The 27,954-nt window shown below is 46.4% G+C and overlaps 1 protein-coding gene across 2 annotated transcripts in view; it reads right to left on the reverse strand.

Moving 5' to 3' along the window:
- Window positions 1–4,314: 4,314 nt before the first annotated feature.
- The window catches only part of Fan1 (FANCD2 and FANCI associated nuclease 1), a 35,631-nt gene continuing 11,991 nt past the window's right edge, over window positions 4,315–27,954 (reverse strand). For both annotated transcript variants that reach the window (XM_055623221.1, XM_055623220.1), the window contains exons 6-14: window positions 23,840–23,971; window positions 22,306–22,414; window positions 21,067–21,186; window positions 14,380–14,544; window positions 13,563–13,713; window positions 9,725–9,828; window positions 9,001–9,195; window positions 8,292–8,420; window positions 4,315–5,580 (exon numbers count right to left, since the gene is read on the reverse strand). In XM_055623221.1, coding sequence (XP_055479196.1) covers window positions 5,443–5,580; window positions 8,292–8,420; window positions 9,001–9,195; window positions 9,725–9,828; window positions 13,563–13,713; window positions 14,380–14,544; window positions 21,067–21,186; window positions 22,306–22,414; window positions 23,840–23,971 — 1,243 coding nt within the window. In that variant the 3' untranslated portion in view covers window positions 4,315–5,442. The remainder of the gene's footprint in view (window positions 5,581–8,291; window positions 8,421–9,000; window positions 9,196–9,724; window positions 9,829–13,562; window positions 13,714–14,379; window positions 14,545–21,066; window positions 21,187–22,305; window positions 22,415–23,839; window positions 23,972–27,954) is intronic.

The raw sequence follows: 27,954 nt of genomic DNA on the forward strand, positions 1-27,954 counted from the left end.
TGTAAGTGGTCGCCAGTATGAAACCATCTCTAAGAACATACATGGAGACTGGTGATGGAAGGCTTCCGCTCCCACCTGTAGTTGTGTATCCTTCATTCATCTTTTTTGAATACCCTCTAAGATGGGATGGGGTAACAACTTTCACATCAATTCAGAACCGGCTGTAGTTAGGCCAGATGGCTATCACTGGATTGCCCTTGCTGCTCTTCCCATTCACTAAATGCTAACCCTGGGGAATTCTGTTTCCCCAAACCTCTGGAGACTGGGACCCCACATCGAGTACTGAGCCTGCTGTACAATTAAGTCACCTCCTTCTAGGTCACGTCTTTAACCTGAGACTCTTGCAGCAGTGGTAGTGAACAGCCCTATTACAATTACTGTGTCTAAAATTAACCTGATCTAGCCAATGGGGATGTTCCTAAAAATAATACAACTGTCTTGACACTGGTCTTGCCTTTGTTAATCTAGCCTCAAGTGCTTAGAGAGCTATAAGAAGTTAGTGGCATGGTTTTATTTTGCAATGGTGTTTTATTAACGGAGTATCCTAAAGTCCACTCTGGCCAAGGAACCAGGTAATGTAACTGATCTTCACTTCTCCCTCCTCTCCTCCAAATCCACCTCCCACCCCCGCAGTCTCACCCTCAGCTCTGGAACAGACCACCTGCTTCAGACTCCTTCCTTTCTGTCCCATCTCCACTAGATCATCTAGACCTGCTCTTCCAACCTTCTTCCTCCTACTTATCCCATTGTCCCAGCGCCACACAAGAACAGGCATTTCCTGGGAACCCACAGGATACTCTGGCCAGGGAAGCAGGTAGCCTAACTGCACATCTTCACCTTTCCATCCTCTCCTCTCAATCCAGTGCCCCCACCTCATTCCTAACTCTATAGCTGACCACCTATTGTGGCCTCACCCTCCTCTCTGACCCCATCTCCAGTGGACCACACAGATATCCTCCAACTTTCCTCTCTACTCATCCTGTTATCCCACCAACTCCAGCAGGCATTTCCTGGGATCCTGCCTGCCAAGCTTGCTAGAGAAGCAAGTAGGCCAGTGAAGCAGGTAAGTGAGCTTCAGATCTTTACTCTCCTCCAAATCCAGTCATTCCCAGATCTCTAGCAAGCTGCCTATTAGGGCCTCTCCTTAATCTCCGCCCCCCATTCACAGAGGGACTATACAGAACTTGGAACACCCTGCTTTCTTCCTCATGTGGACCCCTCAGTATCCCCACCTGTCCTCATTCCTAAGTGTCAGCCCCAATACCTAGAAACACATTCCACCAAGAACCCCCAGTGGCCACACCTAGCAGAATCCCAGAATTCCCTACCAGGCGGCATATAGTCACCACATCCTTCTAAGAACCACAAAGGGTAACAGAAGACAAGGAACAAAACACCAACCCAACAAAGACAAGACCAGATATCAGCTAGCTCCTAGAATTAAAATCATTGAAAACTTAGATGACTAGACACCAGCATAAAAACACAGTGGCAGCCAGGATAGTATGTCTCTATTAGAGACCAGAAATCCTACCACAGTAGGCCTGAGAAATATAACAGCTGAAGAGTAAGACAAATACCTTAAAATAGCCTTTATGAATATGATGGAGGGAAGTCCCTTTTTAAAAAAATCTATGAAAACATAAACTGTGGAAGGAAATGAATAAAACAGTTCAGGACTAAGCATAGAAATAGAATCAATGAAGAAGACCCAAACTAAGGGAAATCTGGAAATGAAACATTTAGGAATTCAAACAAGAACTTCAGAGGCAAACCTTACCAACATAAGACAAGATAGAAGACAGAATCTAAGGCACTGAACACTTAAATGGATACCTCGGTCAAAGAAAATGTGAAATCTTAAAAAAAAAATCCCAAATGTACAAAACATCTGGGAAATCTGGGACAATATGAAAAGACCAAATCTATGAATAAAAGAAATAGAGGAAGGAGAAGAAACACAACTCAAAGGCACAGATATTATTTTCAACAAAATCATAAAGGAAAAATTCCCTAAGATAAAGGAGATGCCTATCAAGGTACAAGAATCATTCAGAATATCAAATAGACTAAACTGGAAAAGAAATTCTCCGTGGCACATAATAATCAAAACACTAAATTACAGAACAAGGAAAGAATATTAAAGGCCAAGTAGCATATAACCGCAGACCTATTAGAATAACACCTGACTTCTCAATGGAGACTAAACACCAAAAGGTCCTGGACCAATATGATTTCTTTTAAAAACCTATACCCCACCAAATTGGAAAAATCTAAAAGAAATGGATAATTTTCTTGTTAGATAGCACTTACAAAGTTACATCAAGATGAGATAAGCAATTTAAACAGACCGATAACCTCTAGTAAAATAGAAGCAGCTACTAATTGTCTCCCAATAAAAACAAAACAAAAACCCAGGGTCAGATGGTTTTAGACCAGAATCCTACCACTGCCCAATTCACTTTATGAGGTCACAGTTACCTTGATACCCACACAGAGACCTAACAAATTACAGACCAATTTTTCTTATGAACATAGATGCAAAAATTCTCAATGAAATATCTGCAAATTGAATCCAAGAATACATCAAAAAGATCATCTATCATGATCATGCAGACTTCAACCTAGAGATGCAGGGATGGTTCAACATAAGTAAATCATAAATCAGTAGATAAGTGTAATCTACCATATAAACTAACTAAAAGACAAAAATCACATGCTCATCTCATTAGATGAAGAAAAGGCCTTGGATAAAATCCAGCACACTTATAATAAAAGTCCTGGAGAGTTTAGGCACACAAGGGACATACATAAATATAATAAAGGCAATTTACAACAAGCCCATGGCCAACATCAGCTTAAATGGAGAAAGCCACTCCATTAAGTTCATGAACAAGATCAGGTTGTCTACTCTCTACATATCTACTCAATATAGTACTTGATGTTTTAGCTAGAGCTAGACAACTAAAGATGATCAAAGGAATACAAACTGGAAAGGAAGAAGTCCAGGTATCACTATTTGCTAATGAGATTTGTGTGTGCATGTGCGTGCATACACAGAAATAGTACTCACCTCCAAACTTAGCTATGATGATCCCATAATATAATATCTGTAAAGTGGTTAGACCCATGCCTGGAACTCAACAGAAGCTATAGAATTATTTGGTTTGATATTATTAATTATTTGTGTAGCTGGGCACAGTGGCAAATGCCTGTAATCCCAGCACTCAGGGAGGCACAGGCAAGCATATCTCTGTGAGTTCGAGGACAGCCTGGTCTACAAAGCGAGTCCAGGACAGCCAAGGCTACACAGAGAAACCCTGTCTCGAAAAAAAAAAAAAATACGGGAATGTTAAGATAAAAGACTTATTCTATAAACTTGGAATGGAGATTATATATAGCAGTATATGATAATCTCCAAAAAAGAATACTAAGATTTTCACCATGTGTGCATTTAACACTGGTGGCCAATAAGCCAGAGAAAACCTTTAATTCACCAACATAAGATGACTAGAAGAGTGCCTTAGTACTAAGTACTAACTTTTATTGAACTCTGCTCCTTAAATAGGCAAAGTGTTAGGTCAGTTACCATTCATCACTAGGCCTTAAATGAAGGAAGTTGACAAGAGCAAAGCCCCTATTACGGCTGAGGCAGGAGACTGACAGGACATCAGGGGGACTTGGCTTAGTGTTATAAGTGTTGTATAGCAGTAGCCTCAACTTAAAGCATTTCTGGGGGCACAGAGGGGGCTCATGAGACTCAGGAAATTGGCACAATGTTTCACGTCTGGGAAAGTGAAAAGTTCCAAGATTCTCAAAGGCCATTCCTCAGTTCTTAGGGGTGAAGGCCACTGGTGGAGGAGACTGACCAGCCAAGCCCCAGAGAGAAGCTATTCTCCGGCTGTGGGGAGCCGCCTGCCAGCTATGCAGAGCTTCGGGGTTGCAGCTCTCAGCTGTCACCGGTATTGGGGTGCAGGACTTTTTGGTGGTACAGCTAATTTTTGTCATCCTTGTTTTATTACCCATATTTCTGTTAGTAACCCCAATAAAAATCCATTAGTTTACCAAATTAAATAAATAAGTAAACAGACCTCATGCAACTGAAAGGTTTCTGCATGGCAAAGGTCACCATCATTCACACAAAGGAGCAGCCTACAAGGGATAAGATTTTTACACATCCAATAGAGGACAACCAAAGTATACACAGAACTCAAGGAAAAACAAAAACCAAAAAACCCAAATCAAACAAACAAAACCTAGGTATCAAGAAAACAGATAACCCAATTAAAAAATGGGATACAGATCTAAACAGTGAACTTTCCAAAGAGGAAACTGAAATGGCTGAGGGCCACTCCCACCTCAGCCTCCAAGTGCTGGAATGTCAGGTGTGAGCCACCATGCCCAGCTTCATAATGTGCTCTGAATAGCATAAACATTTTCACTGTCTAACTAAAGGACTCTTCCTCTTCTCCATTCCCTAGTAACTGTCACATTTACTTTATTCTAATTGCCTATTTCCATATTTTCTTCCTTCCCCAAAGCTACTTTGTGACCACAAGAGCCAGAATCCTATGATACTACCTTTCTGGCTTTTAAAGTGCTCTACCTGGCACACAGTAGCTGGGTCACTTCATAAATAAACGAAGCGACTTGGGCAGCAGAGCGTGGGTCTCATTGTCGGTGCTGGGACTCACTGAGGTGTGGCAAGAGGAAGCATGGTCAGTAGTCAGCTGACTTCACTTTCAGGAATGGAGTTATTTCGGTTGCCTCTGATGACATGAGCCATCTCACAGTCAACTCTGAGAGCAGAATGAGGTTCTAACCAACTTTTGACAAAGTTAGAATAACTGAGGAGACCAATTTTTTTCCTAATAATTGGGCACAGATTTTTATCACATATAATCCAAAAGCTTGAAGCTTGATACGCATTGTGACACTTCAACTGAAATACTCTGTATCCTTACTCCTTTGAAGTAAAGAATTTGGTTCCGTTGTTTCTTTCCCCCTGAGGAAATCAGAATTCTTATCATTTCTGCCCTTCTTGGATAATCATGAGACAAACTCCAAATCAGGAATCGGCATTGTCAGTGCATTTAGTAGAGAAATATTATTTGTATTACATTAAAAAAAAAAAAAAACAAAAAACAAAAACAAAAAAAAACCTAAAGTGTCAACTAAGTTCATGACATTCATTTTTTTTTTTTTCCTCTGGCTTTTTAAAAAAGCCTAATGAGGAAGCATTTGCCCATCCAAACGTCTACATTTTCAAGGCCACCCACCCACCGTGGATCCAGGGTTTTCCAGCAGATGTCACACTTTGTGACATACAGATACAATGACGAGTCACTCCGATCTCAGGTGTCAGGGAAACCATGTAAACAGCTTTATCCTCTTGAAGATCTTGTCCCAGTGGATGGCCAGATGTCCCCAGTGTGACAAGGCTCAGCCAAGACCTTTGCTCTTAGCGCCAACTGCAACCACGTGGCACACTTCCACTTCCGCGCCCAGCTTTTGTAGCTCATCCAGCCAGATCATCTGCTTACATGAAAGGCGGTCACTGGGGCCTTTGACTTCCACCAGCTGCAAGGGAAGTTTCCAGACTTATCAACATCTTAGTGAAATAGGGAGGGACCCAAATGAGCTTTGGTCACTTACAGCCACCTATGTGGATGGCTCAGCCTATACCACTGTGCACATTTAAAATAAACAGATATGCAGCTAGGACAGAGCTTGAGAAATTATTCTGTGGGAAGGAGACAGTTCTTGAGAAATCAGTAAACTGAGTAACGACTGAGACAGTTTTAAGGTGTGCACCGGGTTGCACTTTAAACCACCCAACTTGTTATGTTTGCATTTGAACCTACACTTCATATTGTGATGCAGAGAGTAGGATCTAGCCCCTGCCAGTCATCCCAAAGACTCCATTCACACCAGTCTTATCCCCGCCCGGGACCTCCCTCATATGACATTGGCTGAAGACATTTCTGTCTGTTCATCACATGCTTTGTTTCTCATGTCTCAAGGTTCTGCGTAAGCTCATGTTATAGCCATCTACCTTGTCTTTCAGGAGGATCTTCCTGGGCACTTTTTCATGGCATATATTATAAGACCAAATGTCCCCTTTTTCAATGTTTTTAAAGACTGGGGGGAAGGGGCGGTTATCAGAGCATTCAGGAGAGAAGACATCATAGAGACCAGCAGCCAAGGCCTTTAAAGGACTGAAGGGAAAACAAAACTGTCAACAAAATTTTTTGCCGAAACAAAATAATTCTAACTGGGACATGCCCATTGAAGGGAATTTAAAGGCCATCTGGGCTGTGCACAGGCGGGACTTGCACTAATCAGCTTCAGAAAGCAAAAACGAGTTGCGGTACTTGTAAGGCAAAAGTGAAATGCCTGAGGACACAGTGGCTGGGAACGGGAATGTGCTGCTGAGGTGACCAGTAGTGTACACTAACTGACCACTCTCCGGGGACGCGAGCAGTATGCTTGGGTACACACTGACACCAGCTCAGTTTACTTCTCTGTTGCTGTGACAAAAACTGATCAACCCAGGAGGAAGGGGGTTATTTCATCTTAGTGTCCAAGTAACAGCTCACCACTGAGGGAAGTCAGGGCGGGAACTAGAGCAGGAGCAGAGGCGGGAAGCGTGGGGGAGAGCTGCTTTCAGGCTTGCTCCCAGGTTCCTTTCCCACACCACCAGGACCACCTGCTCAGGGGGACCTGCCCACAGTGGAACGCACCTTCCCACGCCAATGGACAACCAAGAAAATACCGCACAGACTTGCCTATAGGCCAGTCTGCTGGAGCCATTTCCTCAGCTTAAGTTCCATGCGCCCAGATAACTTTAGCTTTGTGTCAAGCTGACAAGAACTAATGGGCACACACTTTTTTGAAGTCAGAAAAGGGGAGAAGGAGTGGAAAAAGGGAAACGCTGTGTGAGGCGGCAATGCAGCTGAAGAGCAGCAAGTACTCCAGAAAATTCGGGATGTTGTATAACCCATGTTATTCTCGGTACCACAGGAATCCAGCTGACTGACAGTCTCTTCCCTAAGGTCAGGCTCACTAGCCAGAGGCAGCTCACCTCTGATGAGGAGTTTACATAAATGAGAGAAGGGGACACTGGCAAGGTGGAGGCCATTCTTTCAAGGTCATGGTGCTGGACTCTCCTCTGATGGTAGGAAAAAACAAAAAACAAACAAAAAACAGTGTGGGCAATTTGTAGGCATTTGTGGAGACTGTGCCCAAGCCTGTAGGCTTGGCAGAAGTGGGAATGGGCAAACATTTTGGCTCTAAGGAGCCAAGAAGTCAGGTAACTTTTTATGGCTACAACCTAAGGGAGAGCAGAAGCCCAGGCTGAAGAGTAAATTCGGTCCTTCACTCAACCAGCCTGGAGTTCTATCGCATAATAAATTCTCGGCAGAGAGAGCTGAATGGAACTGTTCAGCCACTCCCCAGAGCAGATAGAAAATTATCTAAACAGATCACAAAATAAACACAAATTGTAAACAAAGAACTTCCAGAACAAAACAAGAGAGACCTCTTCATGGTTTCAGATTATCTTCATGGTTTCGGATATCTCACCCTAAAGGTATGGTTCATTAAAGAACACCTGTAATCCCAGTACTCAGAGACAGAGGCAGGAGGATCTCTGTGATTTCAAGGGCAGCCTAGTCTACAAAGAGAGTCCAGGACAGCCAGGGCTACACAGAGAAACCCTGTCTCAGAAAAACAAACAAAAACAAAAACAAGAAAACAAACCTGAAGTTAAATTTTCTGACCAAGAGATACTAGGACATGAAAAGACAAATCATAGACTAGTGTGAAATCTTAGGCAGAAAAAAAGGGGAGAGAAAGGAATGAGAGAAAGACTGGGAAGGAGGGGCAAGTACAGGAGACAGTAAGAGCACAGGTGCAGTGTGTGGTAAAACCAAGCAATGAATGGTGGAGGTGCGAGAACGAGCCTGGCCCCGGGAAGGTGGGTTTCCAGAGGCTCCTGAGGTCCTGGACCCACACACTGTGTGAAGCCCTGCCTCTGTGTGTGCCTTGCAGCTGGTGGCTTGTTCTCGTAACAGAATGTAATACTGGCGCAGTGCTGCCTCCCTGATGGAGTGGCACGAGACTCCTGTCTTGCTTGTACCCTCACTCCTAAGAGAAGCTACCGAGACCCCCAGCCCTCCAGCCTAGCGGCTTGTAAGGAATTCAGCCCTTCCGACAGCCAGGAAGAAATGCCCACCACTTGGACTCTGACACAGTTGCCGACAGAATTACAAATGGCATTCTCTACTGACCTTGCAGTGATGGCTCTGAGAATTCCACACCACCAAGTCAGGCAGGCCCCCTCGGCAGTGCCGAAAATCAGTAGCCAAGCGCCTGCACACACCACTGAGGACAGGACCCCCAAGGCAGGAGACAAGATCCTAAACACAAAACAAAGGGAGAGCTATCAATCTTCAGGACAGCGACCCCAAAGTGGGCTTGAGTGACCCTCAGAGCACACCAGTACAATTAAACAAACACAGGCTCCAGAACTTCAGCAGTGTTCCTGCTCTGCCGCTAGCACCAGGCTCCAGAATGGCTGGCAAGCTCTGGGAAAGAGCTCTACGTGGTCAGTTACTGACCTCTGCCTGGTGCGGACATTCTGTGGCACACAGGACGAAATGGGTGTTTGACTCAGGAGTTGATGAGGCCTTAGAGAGGTCAGCAGCTGTGATGGGAAGCTGTGGCCCTCCTTGCTGTGGCCACAAGTCAAGCAAAAGGAAAGGAAACCATGGGAAAGGCATCACCCTGGGGCTTTCTGCATGTTCTCACATGTCCATCACTAACAGTGGTGTTCAGGCTGAGGGATGGATTATCAGCAGGCACACACGCAAGCATGTGCAATGGCCCGTGCTTATGCACACACACATACAAAAACATCTCTGTGCATTTTGATACAACTGTCAAAACATACCCAGTACTGTGAGGGGATGACTGACCTGACTGGAGGCAAAGCGTTACCTGAGCTTGCTGAAGAGAAGTAAAGCGATCCCAACTGACCAGAGCAGCCACTCTGCCATGCTGGGCCTGCCATGCCTCCGTCACCAAGGCCCGTAGGCTTTCAGCAGGGGCGCTGTGGATCAGCTGCAGCCTGGCTTCCAGAGCCTGCTTCCTGCTTGAGAAGAAGCTGTCGGTGCACAAATCCAGCGGGGACGCCTGTGTGGAAGACAAAGGAGACTTTCTAACATGCTGGGGCTCTAGTTCTACGAGATCTGGAAGCTCACCAATTGGTTGACACATTTTTTTCTTCAGAAGCAATAAAATATATATATATTTATAGTTATAATATATATATATCTATATCAGATACATGTAATCTTGTAAAGTAAGGTCTTGTTTTTAGTGCTCACTTGCTACAAGTCAACTTAGCAGAGCTCCAGCTGGTGGGGTGGACTGTATGTGAGAGCCCTTGGCTGGACGCAGGGGCTAGGCCAGCTACTCAGCTGAGGATGCTCCATACTAAAGCTCAAAACACAATGTTGAAGACAGACTAGGCTTCGTGTTACAATCTACTAGTTCCCTCTTTTAAAATAAAAAGGTCCTTTCCCCATGCAATTAGCACCACTGTGATTCCAAAGGTCACCCGGAAGCCGGGTTGCTGCTGGCCTCAGACCCCAGTGCAGAGGGGGCACGAAGCACAGGCACCCGCAGGAGAGGCCCCGGAGGGATGGAGTTAGCGGGCTACCTGGTAGGCATTTCTGAAGACGTCTGGTATCCCATCCATGAAGATGACATCCCACAGCAGGAGGCCACACAGGGTGCTGAAGGTGGACCCTTCCCCATGGATCCCTACAACAATGTCACACAGGAGAAAAAGACAAGTTTTATCTGGTTGTCCAAGAATCATGATGACCTGATGTAGGTTCTATTTCAGGTAAATGGTTGAAATATGGTTGATCTTGAAAGCCATGCTATTTTCATGCTATTCCCAGCTCGTATTTCACACACTATATACTTTGCATGTAGAAGCTTTATTTAAGGGGAAACCTTCAGATGAACATTGCAGAGTCACAAAGCAATGGTTCTCAATATTCTCAAGATTGGTGGACAGGCTGCGGGGCAGCTTTGCTCTAACAAGGCAGGCTTCCTCCTCTGCCTCTGGAGGTTCCTGAAGGAGTGGACAAACAAGGCTCGATGCAGAATTCACAAGCAGGCTCTCTGGTGCAGGCCCCTGGCAACTTACAGCCAACGTTTCCCCAACAGGAACCGACAAAGGGAGGCCGGGCATTCACGGCAGCCCCGCGGCCTCAGACTTACCTACGGGGTCACCCATTTGTTACGACACTTGGCCCTGATGAGGTCACCTACATGTTCCTGATATACCAGACTTCTACAGAAACTGCTGAAAAGACCACCTAGTTCAAGTGCCCTCCTCATGCTGAACACAATCACTGGGAGACAACCTCAGAGAACAGTTGGGTCCTAGATCACTAAAAGTCAGCAGCAGGGGCTGGAGAGAAATGAAGATCTTAGCATAGACTCCAGACCTGTGTCCCACAGAGCCCCCACTCACCAAGCTCCTCTCTCCAAGCTGGGTGTCTCTGCACAGCTGCACATCAACAAAGGCAGGCAGCTCTGCGGCCATCTCTCTACCGTCCTGTCATGCTCCCACTGGCGATAAAGCTCAGAGAGCACAGGGGAGAAAGCAGCTTGGGTCGAGGGCGCAGGAGCGTGGCATGCTGGGCTTCCTGCCCTCCAGGTAACCCCATGGAAGCGCGCTAGGGAAGGAGCCCGCAGACACGCTCCTCCGCCCTGCACTCCAGAGCTGTGCAGGACCTTGTCTGTTCCCTCAGTTCTGGCTCCTGTCCCTCTGGCCTGTTTCCACGGTATGAAAGGACAGAGTGAACAGGCTGAAGCAAGCCCTCCAGGAGCATTTACAGCAGGCCACCAGCTCTGGCCTGCTGGGAAGAAAGCTGGGCCTGACCTCCAGGTTTCTGTCCCTGTGTGAATATTACTCTGTCACTGACATAGAGGTCCGTTGTTCCTGATTGCTGCTTTGCTCTGAATTCTGACTGCAGTCATTTTTGGTATAATCTTCCTGCCTTATTTAGAAATAGCTTTCCCTGGAGGGTTTGAAATTGCCTCTACATAAATCCCTCTAGGATAAAGCCCAGCAGCAAGTCACATCAATTTTCTAATATATTAGAATCTAATATAAATTGAAACCATCTTATGTGGAACTATTTAATGTTCCGGAAAAAGAACTTCCCGCTGTTTTTCAGGCTCCTGGCTAAATTGGAAACATTTTTCTGTGTTTCATTCAATAGCTGCCTTCCCCTAGACACTAGTTTACGTGTCTCCTGTGACATCACCCAGGGCCTATAATTTCCATTCTGCTCTTTGATTTCTACGCCTTTCAGACTCACGGCATCTCCCTGTTGTCACTGATGTCAGCACTTATTCCCTAGAACATCTGCCTGCCCTGTGAGCAGGCAAGCTGTGAGGAGATTGATCCTAACACCCCCCCCCCCCCAGGAAGAAACCCTAGCCTGTAAAATCCTGTCTTCACAGCCCAGTAAATCGAGAACCCCATATAACTCTACCCATCTGAAGATACTGGAATCTTTCACACCAGTCACCCTAAAGCATGGGCACTGGGAGAGATGTACTTGAACACAAGGGCAGGACTTGGGTGTCCCCAGGGGAGACTCATGGGAGCTGCCCAGGAAGTGTCATCATGAGTGAACATGGACTGATTAGACCCAGGGGCAGAGGCAGGAGGGAGAGGAGGAGGAGGAGGGAAGAAGCTGAGCAGGTTTGTGGGGCCAGAATATACTCTTCTCCACCTTCACACAACACTAGGGTCAGTATCACCCATGAAAAAGCATTTCATAAAAAGAAAACCTAGGCAGGCATAGTGGTACATGCCTTTAATCGCATCACTCAGGAGACAGGCAGGTGGATCTCTGTGTGTTTGAGGTCAGCCTGATCTACACAGTAAAATCCAGGCCAGCCAGGATACACAGGAAGACCCTGTCTCAAAACAGAAAAGAGAGAAATCCTGCAGGGTCTCCGGGACGGCTGGCCCCACACTGTCCCTTGTCTCTGATAACAGGCAGGGAGCTCCTTCTGTAATTCTTTCTTCAAGGACTGACTTATGCTTTCCAACTTAGTAGATTTTGCCAAGGGGCCTGGGGTGGACACCAATTGTGAAGAAAGACTAAATACGGAGAGAAGCTGCTACTGGAAAATATAGAAACTCTAGGAATTGCCAACTGACACAAGAAGTTAGTGGATGATTAAAAAACAAAAACAAAACAAACAAACAAACAAACAAAAAAACAAACAAAAACTACAAAACCTCTTCACTACCGTAATGCAGCAGTGCTACAGCACTGACGAGACAAATGCCAGAGCAGCTGTCACTCTGGGTGACAACAGAACACTCAGTTCTGTGCCCATGCAGGTCCAACCATGACACATCTGGTCCCACTATTGCACTCCTGGGAGAACCCATGGTGGTCAGGGAGCCCTGCAAAAACCGCCTATGCCTAGGCCAAGGAATTCTAAGACAGAGCGCTAATTCCTCAACCACCTGACTGTCTAGCACACAGGCCCTGGCACAACCAAGTCAGAAATGTGGCAGAGGAACCAGCACGCTTTAAACTCATACGCATGTTTTTCTCAAATGGCCATTCCCAGCTCCCAAATGTGGAACTTATCAGGGAAATGTATACAGCCATCACTCACGCTGCTTGTCACACAAACACATTCACCAGGAATAAGCACCATCCCTCGAGGCGCAGACCTATCCTCTGGGTCTGTGTGTATCACAACCTGAAGCACCCCAGTGCCATAAGGGCAACACAGCAGGACAGGAGGAAGGACAGCCACAGGTCTGGTCACCTCACTGTCCAGCGCTGAGGCAGAAGGACAAGAGAATGTGAGAGGCAGTGTGGCAAATGGACTGAGAGTCCATGCTGTCGTGATGGGTGTGCAGCTTTTGTCACGGCCAGTCGCACTCGTGAAGTCTCTCAATTCGACATTGGTCAGCATGCTCTAGCAGGTTCTCCCTGGACATTCACATCCCATGGGCTGACTAGCAGGGCCCTCCAGCATCCCTCCTTTCTATCCCGTAACAGCTCCCAAGACCAGGAGACTCCCAGCTCTGAGACTTGTGCTCGTGGAAGTTAGCAGGATTCCTTTCAAGCCCCTCACACCTATGACCTCACCGTATGCCTACTCACCCCCTCGGATGCACTGGCCTGAGCCTCAAGGACAGCTTCATTGCCAGGCAGCCTCTTACAGCTGCCTGTGTCCTTTCTCAGCGTCTCTACCCACACCAGCCTCTGGGAGCAGCCAGCCTACCACAGAGCACCACCCTCCCAGCCAGCAGGTGGCAATACCGGCCAAACAGCAATAGGACCCCCTTACAAACAACAGAATTCTTTTTCACACTGCTGGCCAGCTGGGGCCTCTGCTGAGGTGAGGAAAGAGAGCAAGCCTCTACTGACGAAACATCCTGCAGCGCTCTTCCCCCATTTGCTGACTGGCTGGGATGTGGGAGACACTGCTCCGCTTACCCTGATCAAAGCCACTCTGTCTGTAATGGTCCAACGCCAGCTCCTCCACAGAACATAAGATTGTAGTGGGGTTGGTGCTGTCTCCAGCCTCAATGACAAACACAGACTTGCCCATCCCATGCTGTGGGCACAGCCTGCCCGTGATGGTTACCTAGAATGGCAGCAAAAAGCACTGATCAAAGTTGGGCACCGTGGAGCACACCTTTAGTCCCAGCACTGAGGGGACAGGAGCAAGTGGATTTCTAGGAGTTTGAGGTTAGCCTGGTCTATACAGGAAGTCCTAGGCAGGCCAAGGCTACATAGTGAGACTCTGTCTCAAAAACAAAAAAACACTTGACTAGCCTTGCCTCAATGGGGCCCCTGAAACCTTGTCTGCAGCACCCTGGGGACACACCAGCCCACTCCTGCGGAGAATGAATGGCATGTGACCCACTGTGTCATGCTGTGAAGGATGTGGCTGCCCCGGCCTTTGAAGAGCATCTAAAAGGCTGCAGAGAAGCAGGCAAAAATGCTCGAAGCTCTCAGTTCTCACTCAGCATTTTGTCACCGTGCCCTGGTGTGGCCATATATGGGAGCCCAGGTGGATCAAAAAGAGAGCACCAGAATGAAATGGACACAATGGTGACATCACTGTCTCAAGTGAGTATGAGACCACTCTGAGTCTAAGAGAAAGAACGTATTAAAACAATCCCCTGGGGGGCCTCCACTCAGAAGAAGCTAAGTTAATATGCTTAAATCAAGGGCACCCCGAGGCAAACTGGGGATGTGGCCCAGGTTTAACCACCACCAAGCACAAAAGCACGAACTGGACACCCACATGCTTTACATCTCCCACCGCGATTTCTGGCAGCCGGCTGAGGAGGTGCTTGTATTTCCTGCAGCTGGGAGACTCTCGCAGGCGCATAGCTCGCTGGTAAAGTGAAAGTCGGTGTCCCGTCCTCACTTCCGGATCTGCTAGGCCTTTGCTGATGCACCTAATTGCCTAGCAATTGACAGGGCACATGTTAGGGTCCCAAAGGTCCTGAAGGCGGCAGCTGCTGATTTGGTTTGACGAGAAGACTCACAACTAATTATTCCATTTTCGCAAATGGGCAAACAGTGCTTGGAAAGACGAAAGCTGTTTCCTTAGGTCTCATTCTGGAGGCTTCATCTCTAACCCTCACTGTAAAATGTGCGGCCGCACAGCAAGCCTGTCACTCATGTGGCCAGAGTGAAACCACCTGGCAGGAGTGAAGACAGTGTAAGGAGACACTCCCTCCCTCTCTCAGACACTCGTGCCCTTTCCTTCCTCTATCAGACTACTGAAACAGTGAGCCCCAAGAAACTGACTTTCCCCAGGCGTCTCACCCCGGGGCCCTGCAGCCGGCCAGAAAAGGGGCTACCCTCCAGGAACGAGATTGTACACAGCGCTGACACCTTGTCAGACCACCTTGCAGAAGAGGCTGGAGCTCAGACAAGGATAGCCCACCACGGGCAGGGCCACACCTTGTCCAGAACTACGGGGCTCTGCAGTCTCTTGTCCTCTTTTTGTTCTCCTTTGTGTATACATTTGGCGTTATTGTAACAAAACAATGTGTACACTTTTAAATTCGAAAAGTGGGCATCACCTTTGTCCCCTACAGTGGGAAAAACTTTTAAGTAAACAAAATGATAATGGGAGGTTGGGGCTGGAAGATGGCTCAATAAGGAAGGGCATGGGACCAAGTTTCAACTGCCAGCATCCACGTGGGGGCATAGAGCTCTCTGTAATTCTAGTTCCAGGGGATCCGATGCCCTCTTCTGGCCGTCACAGGCACTGCATGCATGTAGTGCATAGACCTAAATGCAGACAAAACACTCATGCACATAAAATAAGAACCTTTAAAAATTACAACAGGGAAAGCCAATTAAATAAAATTATACAGGTTCCACTGATCTTCCGAAATGAGTGGCAGGGCTCCAGTCATTGTTAGGAGAGAATTTTACTTTCAAGTGTCACCTTAGGGGGCTGGATGGTAGTTAGGAATACTTGTTCTGGCAGAGGGTCCAGCTAAGTTAGGTTCCCAGCACCCATGTGATGGTTTACAGCCATCCTTAACTCCAGCTCCAGGGGATCCAATGCTCTCTTCAGACCTCCATGGGCACCAAGTACTCTCGTGGTACACAAACATATAAACATAGATAACTTACATCGATACATACACACACACAAACACTCAAACATATAAAATAAATCCAAAAAAGAATTTTTAGTGTTATTTTAAACTGTACTGTCCATCAAACATCACAATTATAAGATGAGCTATAAGATTAAAGCCCACAATGATGAAGATAAACTACAGGAGCAACTATACTGTCAAAACACCCTCCTACCTACCCAACAACCCAAACCTTCTCTGTGCAGACCTTCTATACACTTAAAACCCACAATATGTTCCCTTTTTATTAAACAGGAAAAAACTGGCAGGTATCTGTTGGTAAATACTAACTGTCCACATTCACACAGAGATACAATGTAGTCCCTGAGCCTCATATACAGAGAAAGGAGAGAAAAGCCAGAATTCTATGTAGTGCTACAAAAAGGGCACAAGCGCCCTCCAGCCTCTGGAAAGGCATTTCTCACAGAGCACAGTACTGCTGTAGATTCCACCTAGTTTATGTTGAGACAAGAAAGGATACAGAAAAACTTAGAACAGAAAAATGGAGGTTCTGTTCCTATTGTATTTTGCTTATTTTTCCGTAAGTTAGTTGAAAGCTATGGTATTAAGAAAAGAGATCTAAGCCAGGCATGGCGGCACACGCCTTTGGGAGGCAGAGTCAGGTGGATCTCTGAGTTTGAGGCCAGTCTGCTCTACAAAAAGAGTCCAGGACAGCCAAGGCTACACAGAGAAACCCTGTCTCGAAAAAAACAAAAACAAACAAATAAAAAGACCTCGATGGCTGGTGGTGGCATAGCCATTTAATCCCCGCAGAGGCAGGCGAGGTGGAGGGCAGCCTGGTCTACAGAGTGAGTTCCAGAACAGACAGAGCTATGAAGAGAAACCTTGCCTCGAAAAATTAAAAAAAAAAAAAAAAAAAAAAAGAAAGACCTCAAAACAGGGTAGCTGCGCAGAGTAGGGGACAGCTTTCATTCTTTGTTAAGAAGAAAAAACTCTTAAGAGTTAGACTCCAGCCAGGCATGTTGGCACACACCTATAATCCCAACACTGGAAAACCGAGGCAGCCAGATCTCTGTGAGTTTGAGGCCAGCCTAGTCTACAAGGCAAGTCCAGGACAGCCAAGGCTACACAGAGAAACCCTTTCTTGAACCCTCCCAAAGAGTTAAGGCTCCATCAGGGTTAATCGTATTGTTCACCATCCTTTCTCCCCTCACCATCATCCTTATGTCCTTTAGCACCATTGTTCAATCCTCCTCCCCTCCTACATCATCTTCCCTATCATCTCCAAATCAGGAACCAGTTGTACGGCGAGGGATTTAGCCAAATATCACCTCTGACCACTTCTCCTAGTGATCTGTAGCTGCAGAGCATGCTCAGTAAGCCAGGGGAGGGAAACCCCGGTTCTTCAGGCTGCCCCTCTCTGTGGGCCAGACTCTGCATTTAACTTGGGGTTTTGTGAGACTCTTTCTAAGTTTCCACTTGATTTTAGAGGTCTCTGAGGTCAGACCTGGAGAGAACATTATTTCCTGAGGAAGGAGTCTGATCCAAATAGAGCCCTGCATCTTCAGATTCTTTCTCTTCTCGTCTGCACAGACACAGCAATGCCTCTTCCTCCTCCTCCCCAAGCAGTGCAGATCCTGGGGATAGCTGACGAGAGAGTTGTTGCCTAAAGGTCTGAAAGAAAGGCTGGTGATGTTTGTTCTATTCTCTCCTACTCTCAACATTCCCTCTGTGACTTGCTCATTAGGTCCCTTTCATTTTGTATTTCAGGATGTTCAAATGCTCCTTGGTGTCCCTTTTCTGAGATCTCGTTGGCCCTCTCATGACTGGAATCGAGCTCTTCTTACTGACTGGCCACCAGCACCAGCATGGTGCTGCTGGGATGTGGGATGGGGGTGAGCTAGAGCCGTGAAGGGCACACACTTGCTGGAGCTGGCTGCAAAGCCTGGCTCTAAGACCAAGTCAAGGTTCTCTGCCCTCTGTTAAACCTAAACCTTTAGCCAGGTCCCTGAAGATGGCAAGTGTGGACGTGTATGTGTGTGTGTGTGTGTTGGAGTGTTGGTGTTGGAGGAAGGGTGTTACAGAACCTCTGTTATTGTTCTGTATTTGTTCCCTTCCCAGCGTGGCCACAGAGTACGAAAGGTAGAGAATGTTTTTTACTATTACCCCTGCAATGGCCCATGAGGACAAAGCCTAGCTTGTCTGTGCTGCTGCTGCCTGGGTTCTGACCCTAACCACCATTACCGAGAGGATCTCAGCAGTCACCTCCTCACAGAGACCATGACCTCAGAGGTACTCAAGCCACAGGCTAAAGGAGACTTTCCTGGAAGCCTTGGCTCACAGTCTCAGGATGTCAGCTGGGAAGCTGGGAAAGTTCCACACACCGACCTCATCAATGGGGGCGAGGGGGGAGTGTCTCCAGAGCAGTTTACACGGAGATTTTAGATGTAGGCAGGACCAGAGCAAGATTCCTCACTCACAGGGGGAGGAACCTAATGTTCATGTTCTAAGTCAGCAGAAATACTAAGATCAATATATCAGAAAACTGAAAATCGACAAGTGTTGGTAAGGATGTGAAGAAACCAGAGGCCTCGTGTGTTTCTGTTGTGAATATGAAAATGGATGAAACACTGTGAACAACAGTTTGGTGGCTTTTTGAAGAGCCGAATACAAAGTTACCATAGGAGGCAGCAGTTCCTTCCCTAAGTACTCCCACAAAGAATTAAAAATAGGCCTTCAAGGAGTACCACATACCCACAGCAATATTTACACACTCACACACACACACACACACACACACACACACACACACACACAGAAGCACACGCACATACAAACACAAGACACACACACATTGATAAGGAGATAGAAGGGCTGTGGATAGCTCCGCTCACCTGAAGGAGAGGCAAGCAGGAAGACGACTGTGGCTCACAAAAGGGGGAGGGGTGGAAATGGGGCGTATTAGAGACTTTCGTTTGAACTCACAAATAGATAAGGTGCACCACTGTGAGTATAGCATGCCACGAGGTCACCCCCACGGTGATTTAAGTGGCAGACGTCACACATATTTTCTCATAACAGAAGAAGAGAAAGCAAAAGAAAAAAATTAAAGGATGGCAACATGGCCCAGCGGGTAAGGCCCTTGTGGCCAAGCCTGAAAATTTGAATTAAGTCCTGGGACCCATATGGTGGATGGAGAGAAATTACTTCCACACATTGATCTCTGACCTCCACACATCCAAGTGCACATGCGTGAGTGCACACACATACACACACAATAAAATTTAAAAAAAAAAAAAAAAAGAAAGAAAAACAACCCTGAGGAATGAACAGAAGCTCAAGCCTTGGGGAACTAATGGGTCTGGAGGGGTCTAGAAGGGTTAACGGTCCTGCAGCACACCTTTCCTGCAGAAGAGGCCTGGCCCAGGGAAGGATGGCCAGGACGGCCCAGCTCCCAGGAGCAGGCCCTGGCTACATGGAGAACACGGATGTAGTGATAGGATAACAAGGGCTGGGTAGATGGCACTGAGTTTACTGGAAAAAGGCTAAAAAGAACTAGAACTTTCTTAGCATCCGTGAAAAATAAGTTCAGTGGCCTGTCTGGCCTGTGACTATAGCAAATGTCCCTAGAACTGTGAACAAGGGGGAATCAGTAACACCTTTGTAACTGCAGCGAAAGACAAAAGGTGGCCCAGACACATGCTCCCCCTCCATGCTGGGTTCTGGGCCAGCCAGCACCCTGCCTGGCTCAGCATGCAGCAGGAGGAAGCAGCACCATGCCCACCTCAGGACAGAAAACGGCTTCCATTTCACAGGCACCTGAGGTAACAAGGCACTGTTTTAGTAGAAAGTAGTAAAAACACTACATTATACTTCCACATTCCACGGGCAAATTTTTCCACCCCTCTATCCCCATGATTCACTTAATGTACCACTGGAAAAACAAGCCCTCTCTGAGACACAGTCCCCTCCATTCAGCCCAAACACGGGGCTGGGATGGAGACAGGGGAGGGGACCCACAGGCAGCCACACAAAGAGTCACTGTTATCTGCCTGGCTCAGAGACGCTGGCCTCAAAGGCTCCACCCTGCTCAGCCACAGCAGTGACAGAATTTGTCCATTTCAAGTCCCCAAGATCCCTGGGGCCTGCCAGAGAAGGCTGCCTGTTCAGAGGTGGGGCCAAATGCCCTGCAAATGCACAGAGACACTGTCCAAGCACCTGAAATAAGGGAGAGACAGCCTTTGTAGCCAGAAGCACTGAGCAACAAGTACATGAAACCATTTCCAGCACAGACCCTGGGGTAGATCTGAGAGAGAGAGAGAGAGAGAGAGAGAGAGAGAGAGAGAGAGAGAGAGAGAGGCAGGGGTAGAATATATGAATATGAACCTGCAAGGAGCTGAGACACACCTAATCCTCCCTCTCCTTGACTCCACTTCCTGGAACCCGCTGTTAAGCCCTTTCTTCTTCCAGTCAGGCAGACAGACATCTCCTGCCTTTCTTTAATGCTTAGGTTAGAAGCATCCCTGCTAGTTTGGAGTGGGGACAGGGTTGGGAGAACTCAATCAAAAAATGTTTAACAAAAGGAAAAATATCTTCTAATTATATTAAGAATTTCTTTAAATTCTTATTTGATGGTCACATTTATTTTATTAGTGGTTTCTAAAGTTTTGATAAAATAATTATTTAAACTTTTGTTTTATCTAGAGTAACTTTTCCATGTAATATATAGAAATACATCAATATTAATAAAAGCACACATTTTACTATTTTCTCAGAACAACAGATTAAATTTTTTGTTGTTAGCACTAACACAGAAACACAGAAATGAAAGGGAAAGGGGGAAGTGACACAATTACATTTTAATTAAAGTAAAAATAAGTGGCTAGCACAGTGGTGCATGCCTTCAGTATCAGCACGGGGAGGCAGACGCCGGTGGATCTGTGTGCTTGAAGCCAGCCTGGTCATAGTGAGTTCCAGGACAGCCAGGGCTACCTAGTGAAACTCTACTCACACCAAAAAACAGAAACAGTCAGACAGTGTTACATTGTGAAACTCATTCACACCAACAAACAAAGAAACAGCCAGAGCTACATAGTGAAACTGTACCTACACCAACAAATAAATAAATAGACAGCCACAGCTACACTGTAAACCTCTTCCCACACTAACAAACAAACAAACAAACAAATAAATAAAGAAAGAAATAGATAAACAGCCACGCTATATAATTAAAGAAAGGTGCAGTGGCAGTGCTTGTTTAAGTGCTTGTTTAAGACTGAGGATCTCAGTCCTGTGCCCAGTGCTGATGTACTTGGAGCCTGCCATTACAAACCACATTAAGGCAGCCAGCGTGTGCTGCTGAGTACCTCTTCCGGGCGCTTGAGGTGCTGGTGCAGGTTAAGAGCCAGGCGATCCCACCAGCGGCCCCTGCTGTCAGGACAATAGATTTTCTGAGACAAGAGGTTTTCAAGCTCCTCGCAAGCTTTCTGTGACAAGAGAAAGAAAGGTTGTTAGATGCTGGGAACTTCAGCTCTAATTACAGTCAGCCATTGGCAAGGTTGGTAAGGTCCATTTGCTATGAAGGCCACGAACCGGGGCTGACAGGCCGGAGTTGGAGATATTCTCCTGCATGTCCACAGCTGCCCAAGCATCTGTACTTGACCCCAGGTCCCTGCCTGGTGGCACAAATCTTCTCTAAGTCACCTCTGGCAGCCCAGGGCCAATAAGAGCCCTGGCTGTTTACTGGCTGGTGCTGGCACATCCTGGCACTCTGGGAAGCCACCAAGCTCTGGACCCTCTGAGATTCAAGGCATGCTCTGAGGCAGGACAGATGAAAGAGGACATGGGAAGAGAGAGAAGTCCTTCAGCCTGGGATCTGGCTGTGAGTCAGAACCTTTAACACAACTGACACAGCAAGTATTGACCAGACACTGTGCCTGTCTTCCCAGAGGATGTGAAAACAACGAAACCATGCCCATGTAGCCCTCCTCCACCGAGTCCCAAAAGTGCACCAAACAAAGCCACCTTACACTTTCAAAGGGAATCTTTTTTTAAGGAACCAGCTTATATTACTTTACCTAATTTTCAACTTTGCTTTATCTTGTTAACTATGATACAACTATGATACATTCTTTGAGCAATGGAGCTTTAAAAGCTTCAGAATGACAGATGTGAGATCATGTCCATGGATCTTCCTGGGATCCAAGAGACCCAAGTCAAAGAACCAGCTTGTCACTTCCTCTTTGTAAAACATCACTTGTTAATACAGAAATACAAGCCATAATAAACGGGAACTCTGGCAAGTCCTTAATCTTAATCTATGGACGTGATCAAACTGTTAATTTGTGACTATAAACTATCCACAATACCTGACAGATGACAAGGGAGTGTGAGCTTTTTACCCACAGGATCTAGTGATCTGAGACCCCGGTAAGGCTGATTCAGCTCCTACCATGCTCTGCTCATGACCACAACCACAAGGTTCCCAGTCTGTAGATGCTTCATCAGCTTCTATGTGCTGATGTGCTCGTGGGAACACTGACAGCCCATGAGGTTCTCACTCCCATATGTACCACAGTCCTGTCGGTGAAGGAGGGTGCTCTTACCTCATACATGTGAAGTCTCTCCAGTATTTCAACAGCCCGAGAGAAAATCCTTGTGTAAATCCACCCGACGGTGAAGCAGCGCAGAAAGAGTGGCAAGGCTTCGTGGTATCTGAAAGGACAATGCACGCCAGCAGTTTAATAACTGGGCTTATAAGAAGTGACAAAATGTTGAATTCCTGTCTTTAAAACAACATATTCCAATACTTTGAGTTGTATGCACAATTTTCTGCACCACAAAATTAGATCATCACAGCTAAGCTGCAGGACACTCAGGGGGGTAAGATGAGCACGCCTAATAAAATTTAACCTGAGACCAGCATTTAAACCTTATCCACAAACCTGGACAAGCCTTCAAAGATCTTCCTAAGATCTTCAACAAATGGTGAGTTTGACCTTCTTTAAACATATTTAAAAATACATTCGACTATTTATCTTTCTCTACATATTGCCACAACTAAGTCCATTTTGTAAATGACACATAAACACATAAAAACTGTATATATTACTGGAGTGCAACATAACATTTCAATACGCACCAACACTGGAATCAAGTTGAACAATCTATCTCTGTAAACATTATTCACTTGTTTTTTTTTTGTTTTTTGTTTTTTGTTTTTTTTAGATTTTATGTATTTATTTTATGCATATCAGTGCTCTATCTGCATGTGCACCTGCACACCAGAAGAGGGCAGCAGAGGGTGTAGATGGTTGTGAGCCACCATGTGGTTGCTGGGAATTGAACTCAGGACCTCTGGAAGAGCAGACAGTGCTCTTAACCGCTGAGTCATCTCTCCAGCCCCACTTCTGGTTTTGTTTTTATTTTAGGCAGTGTCTCAGTTAGGGTTAATATTGCTGTGATGAAACACCATGACCAAAAGCAAGTTGGGGAGGAAAGGGTTTATTTGGTTTATGTTTCCACATCATTGTTCATCACTAAAGTCGGGACAGCAAGTCACGCAGAGAAGAAACCTAGAGGGAGGCCATGAAGGGCCTACTTATTGGCTTGCTTCCCATGGCGTGCTCATCCTGCTTTCTTACAGAACCCAGGACCACCAGCCCAGGGATGGCGCCACCCACAATGGGCTGGGCCCTCACACATCAATCACTAAGAAAATGCCCTACAAGCTTGCCAATAGCCTCATCTTATGGAGGCATTTTCTCATTTGAGGTTCCCTCTTCTCAGATAGCTTGTTGACTCAAAACTAGCCAGCACAGGGAGTTTGTGTGTGGGTATGTTTGTGTTCAAGAATGTGCAGGTACATGTGCACAAGGTCAGAAGTTGATACTGGCTGTCTTCCTCAACCATTTTCCAACTTGTTCTTTTGTTTGTTTGTTTGTTTGTTTTTTGGTTTTTTTTGCTTTTAATATTTTTAATTTTTTACTATCTCATACATACGTACAATGTACCTTCCTCATCGTCACCCTCCCCCCATTACCTTCTTCTACCATCTCCAACTTCCTCTGAGCCTTGATCTCAAGCTATGGTTCCACCCCTGTCATAGGAAAACAAACTAAAATACACTCAAGGACTCACCTCAGGGAAGGGTGGCTTTTCAGCTGGTCCCAGTCCCTTTTCGCACTCCGAGAGAGCTCTTTAGCTTCTTCCCAGTTGCCACTGGCCATGGCAGCGGAGATATCGCTCAGCATGTGTGCAGCCGCTGAGTATCTAGGAGAAATGCGGCCCAGGTCTTAAGTGGAGGGTTACTTGATAACAATCACTACATTCCGGCCACTAGCTTCTCACAAGGACAGAAGCATAACCCTGAAAATGTGAGGGATGTGCAGGGCGTGGTGGTGCTTGCCTTCAACCCCAGCACTGAGGAGCAGAAGCAGGTAGATGTCTGGGTTCCAGGTCTACAAAGGGATTCCAGGTTAGTGAAGGCTACCCAATGAGATCCTGTCTCAAAAATGAAAACACAGAGAGAGCGAGACAGAAAGACAGAGATAGACAGACTGACAGACAGAAAGACAAAAGTGAAGCATATCTGAGTTGCATCCCAGTAATAACTTAATACAGTTCTCCCTGCTGCTAACAATGGCCATGAACTGATTCGGCCGGCTCTACTAGGAAGTCAGAATATAAATGTCACAGTGATCTGGTTAGTACTTCGAGTTCTGGCATGCATTCATTCACTCATTCACTCATTCATTCATCCATTCATCCATTCACCAGGTTGAGAGTCACCAAGCAAATCTGTAACGGACTTCAGAACTGTGGCAAGATATCAGTTTGACACAGTAAGCAATGCAGTCAGAGGTGCCATAGGAATATTGCCCAAGCCAAAAGAATGGCAGGGTATTTCCAAAGTAACTGGGAATGCTGGGGGGAGACAACAAGGATAAAATTTAAGCTATTTATTTACTGGAAGAAATATGGCTTTCCATTATTTCCTTAGATATGAAAATCAACAGATTCTGAAATACTCTGGGAGCATAGTCACTATATTTTGAAGAAAAGCATGCAACAGCAGTAAACACAGACACTAACATTAACAAGAGAACACCTTGCATCCAGAGGTCAAGATAGCTCACAACCCCATAGACCCAATTATTGATGATATGCTACTAGATAATGTCAAGGTCAGTAAGAAAACAGAAAAAAACATGGTCAGGGGCTGTAGCTCAATGATGGAGCACTTGCCTGCCACACACAAAGTCCTAGGTTTGCTCCCAAGCACTACATAAACCAGTTCTGTTGGCCCACATCAAAACAAAGAGATTCAGAACTTCAAGGTCATCCTCGGGTACGTAGCAAGCTCAAGGGCAACCTAGGCTACAGGAGATCCTTCTCAAAAGAAACTAGGAAAGGTACCTGGAGGTTAGGGCAGGCAGGCAGTACACTCTCCCCGCCTCAAACCATCACCAGGGAGGCCCCGCCCCCTCACATTCAGCAATATGGCTGATCCAACTCCCACCTGAACCATACCCACCACACTTTACTCCATCTCCCTCCCCTGCCACCTGGCTAGTCCTTGCCACCGTCTGGATGGGGTGGGTAGTCCTCATCCCTTCTCTGTCCCTAAGGCACAGCCTTTGCTTCCCAAACCCCTTCTCAATGGCACTTGCGCCTGCTGACCTCAAACAGTATTCTCCTCCCCATGGCCAGCCTCTTCCCTCCACCCTCCCTTTGTCCTGTACTTCCCCACCCGCAGGCTTGTGTCCACTGCCACTCACCCCACGTGGTGGTGTGGTGGCTCCTCTCTGTGGTCTCCAACCTCAGCACTGAGACATGGCGGCACTATCCCCTGCTGCTCTTTAGAAGATCCCGCTGCCTCTTCTGGCTACCTGTTAACCCCATGGGAATAGGCAAGTTACCGTCTATCATCTTCTAATGGCTGCCTCATTGCTTGTTATACCACGGAGTCTCCCACCACAATGACCCAATGGCTTCACCATCCATGAGAATAAAGAAGAGCATCTTAAGTAACCATTTCCCCACTCTGCTTCACGCTCATGGCCGCTCAGAGCCATCTATCCCAAGTGAACTATGTCGCCTTCAAAATTTTGACCTCAAGTATTTCACCCACTGACTGCCAGCTGAAGCAGCCCAGCTCATCTAATTTAATACCAGCAAGGACCCCTACAGCTCACAAGGCCCAGCTGCCCATGGTCACTATGTCATGTTTGCCACAAGCACTCTTTGTCCTCATAACCTGCACATTCATCTGCAACCAGTCAAGACAGCTCTTGACATGCCCTGTTCAGCTGCACCACACACTGCTGCTGCGCACAATGGCTAGCTCCTCTTTGTCTATGCCCAAGGCCTTGACTTCTCCAGGAAGGGAATCACAGGATGGGGACTAACTGGTTTTACGTGACTCAAGACCACAGTTCTGAGTGTGTACTAGGTCCTATCTTTGTTCCCTAAAGGCTGGTCTGACAGCACTGCAAAAAAAACAGAAGTGCCTTGCCCTCACAGACCGTACAGTAGCCGTTCTCAACCTGTGGGTCGCGACCCCCGTTTGGGGCTTGTACACCCTTTCCCACTGGATACATATCAAATATCCTGCATATCAGATATTCCTATTATGGCTCACAACAGTAGCAAAATTACAGTTATGAGGTAGCAATAAAAATAAATTTATGGTTGGGTTCGCCACAACATGAGGAACTGTATTAGAGGGTCACAACATTAGGAAGGTTGACAACCGCTGCCCTGTAGCCTGCCAAGGGTGACACAGGGCAGCGTCAACTGAGCAGCTAGAGGTGCCCCACATTCTGCCCACTAGCTTAACAGTGTTCCTCTCCTAATTACTATCTCCTGGAGCAACCGTCACCCCAGGTCCAACACCAGATCCAGCCCCAATCCACTCCTATCTGCCCCTTACATCTAATTATGATTAAGTCATTTCTGCTGGAAAACTACTCTCGACATACTCACCTGTCTCCACTGCCCCCACCCAGTCCAAATGTCACCATCAGCCTCCACCCAGACCACCAGCAAAGTTAAACGAGGCTTCCCTCAGATCTCTGCTCCCCTCTGACTGGTGCTCCATAGGCTGCTCTGGTTAAAAACAGGGAACACCCCATTCACCTGCTTCCCAATACTATGAGAACAGACCCAGACTGTACCCCATCTTATTGAGGCCAAGCGTCCTCTAGGCCCTGCAGCTTGTCTCTACACTGCTGAGCCAGAGCCTGAGCCAGAGGCCTCTGTGTGTCTCCAACACAGCCATGTTTCCCTAACTCTTCCGTGTTCACCTTGCTGCTGAATGAAATGCATGCACGCTCTGGATATAGCTCCAGATACAGCTGCCTTCCCATTCTCATGCCAACTCTCCAGGGAAACTACCTGATGCCCATATAAAGCAGAACTTCAAAGCCTACCTCTCAGTGGTCACATCATTATAAAAAACACTTATTACTTTTATTTTATGTGTATGAGTGTTTTCCCTGAATGCATGTAAGTGTACCGTATGTCTACCTGGTATCCACAGAAGCCAGGGGAGGGTGACAGATCGGATCCCCTGGAGCTAGAATTACAGATGGTTGTGAACAGCTGTGTAAATACTAGGGATTGAACTAAGTCCTCTGCAAGAGTAGCAAATGCTCTTAGCTGCTGAGGCAGCTCTACCACCCTGTCACGTAATTTTTACCCACTGTCATTTTCCTGCTTATTATCTCCCCAGTGAGTGATAATCCCATGTAGGCAGCAGCCTTACCTCCTTTACTTCTGTAACACCCTGACTACCTAGAGCATAGGAGGCTCGGGCCACTCAACACAGCTTTACTGGATGACTGAGGAGCACTTACCTCAAGTGCAGAAGTGGGCAAAGGGCTGTCAGGTCAGGCGTCATGTTACTGGATTTGTATAATATGTCATGTTACTGGATTTGTATAATATGGCACTTACGAGGACAACTAAACCCTTTTTCATTCATAACCAAGGGAATTTCAATTACTTCATTAAAACATAGGTATTTTCAGAAAAAAAAAAAAAATGGAGTCCTCTCTCTTAAGAACTTGCTACCTGCGGTTTTTGTCAACCCAAAACTAAAAGGAAATACCTTTAATATAAGGGTAGCGATGACATTTAGAGTAATAACTAGCACATATGAGGCACCCCACAAAGGCCAGATTCTAAGCACTTGCCCCACCATGTGCTCACACACATCTGAAGAATAACCATCACTCTCCCTTGTCACAGAT

Source organism: Psammomys obesus, unplaced genomic scaffold (genome assembly GCF_907164565.1).
Source record: "Psammomys obesus unplaced genomic scaffold, mPsaObe1.curated_primary_1811, whole genome shotgun sequence".
In the NCBI taxonomy this organism is placed as follows: Eukaryota; Metazoa; Chordata; class Mammalia; order Rodentia; family Muridae; genus Psammomys; species Psammomys obesus.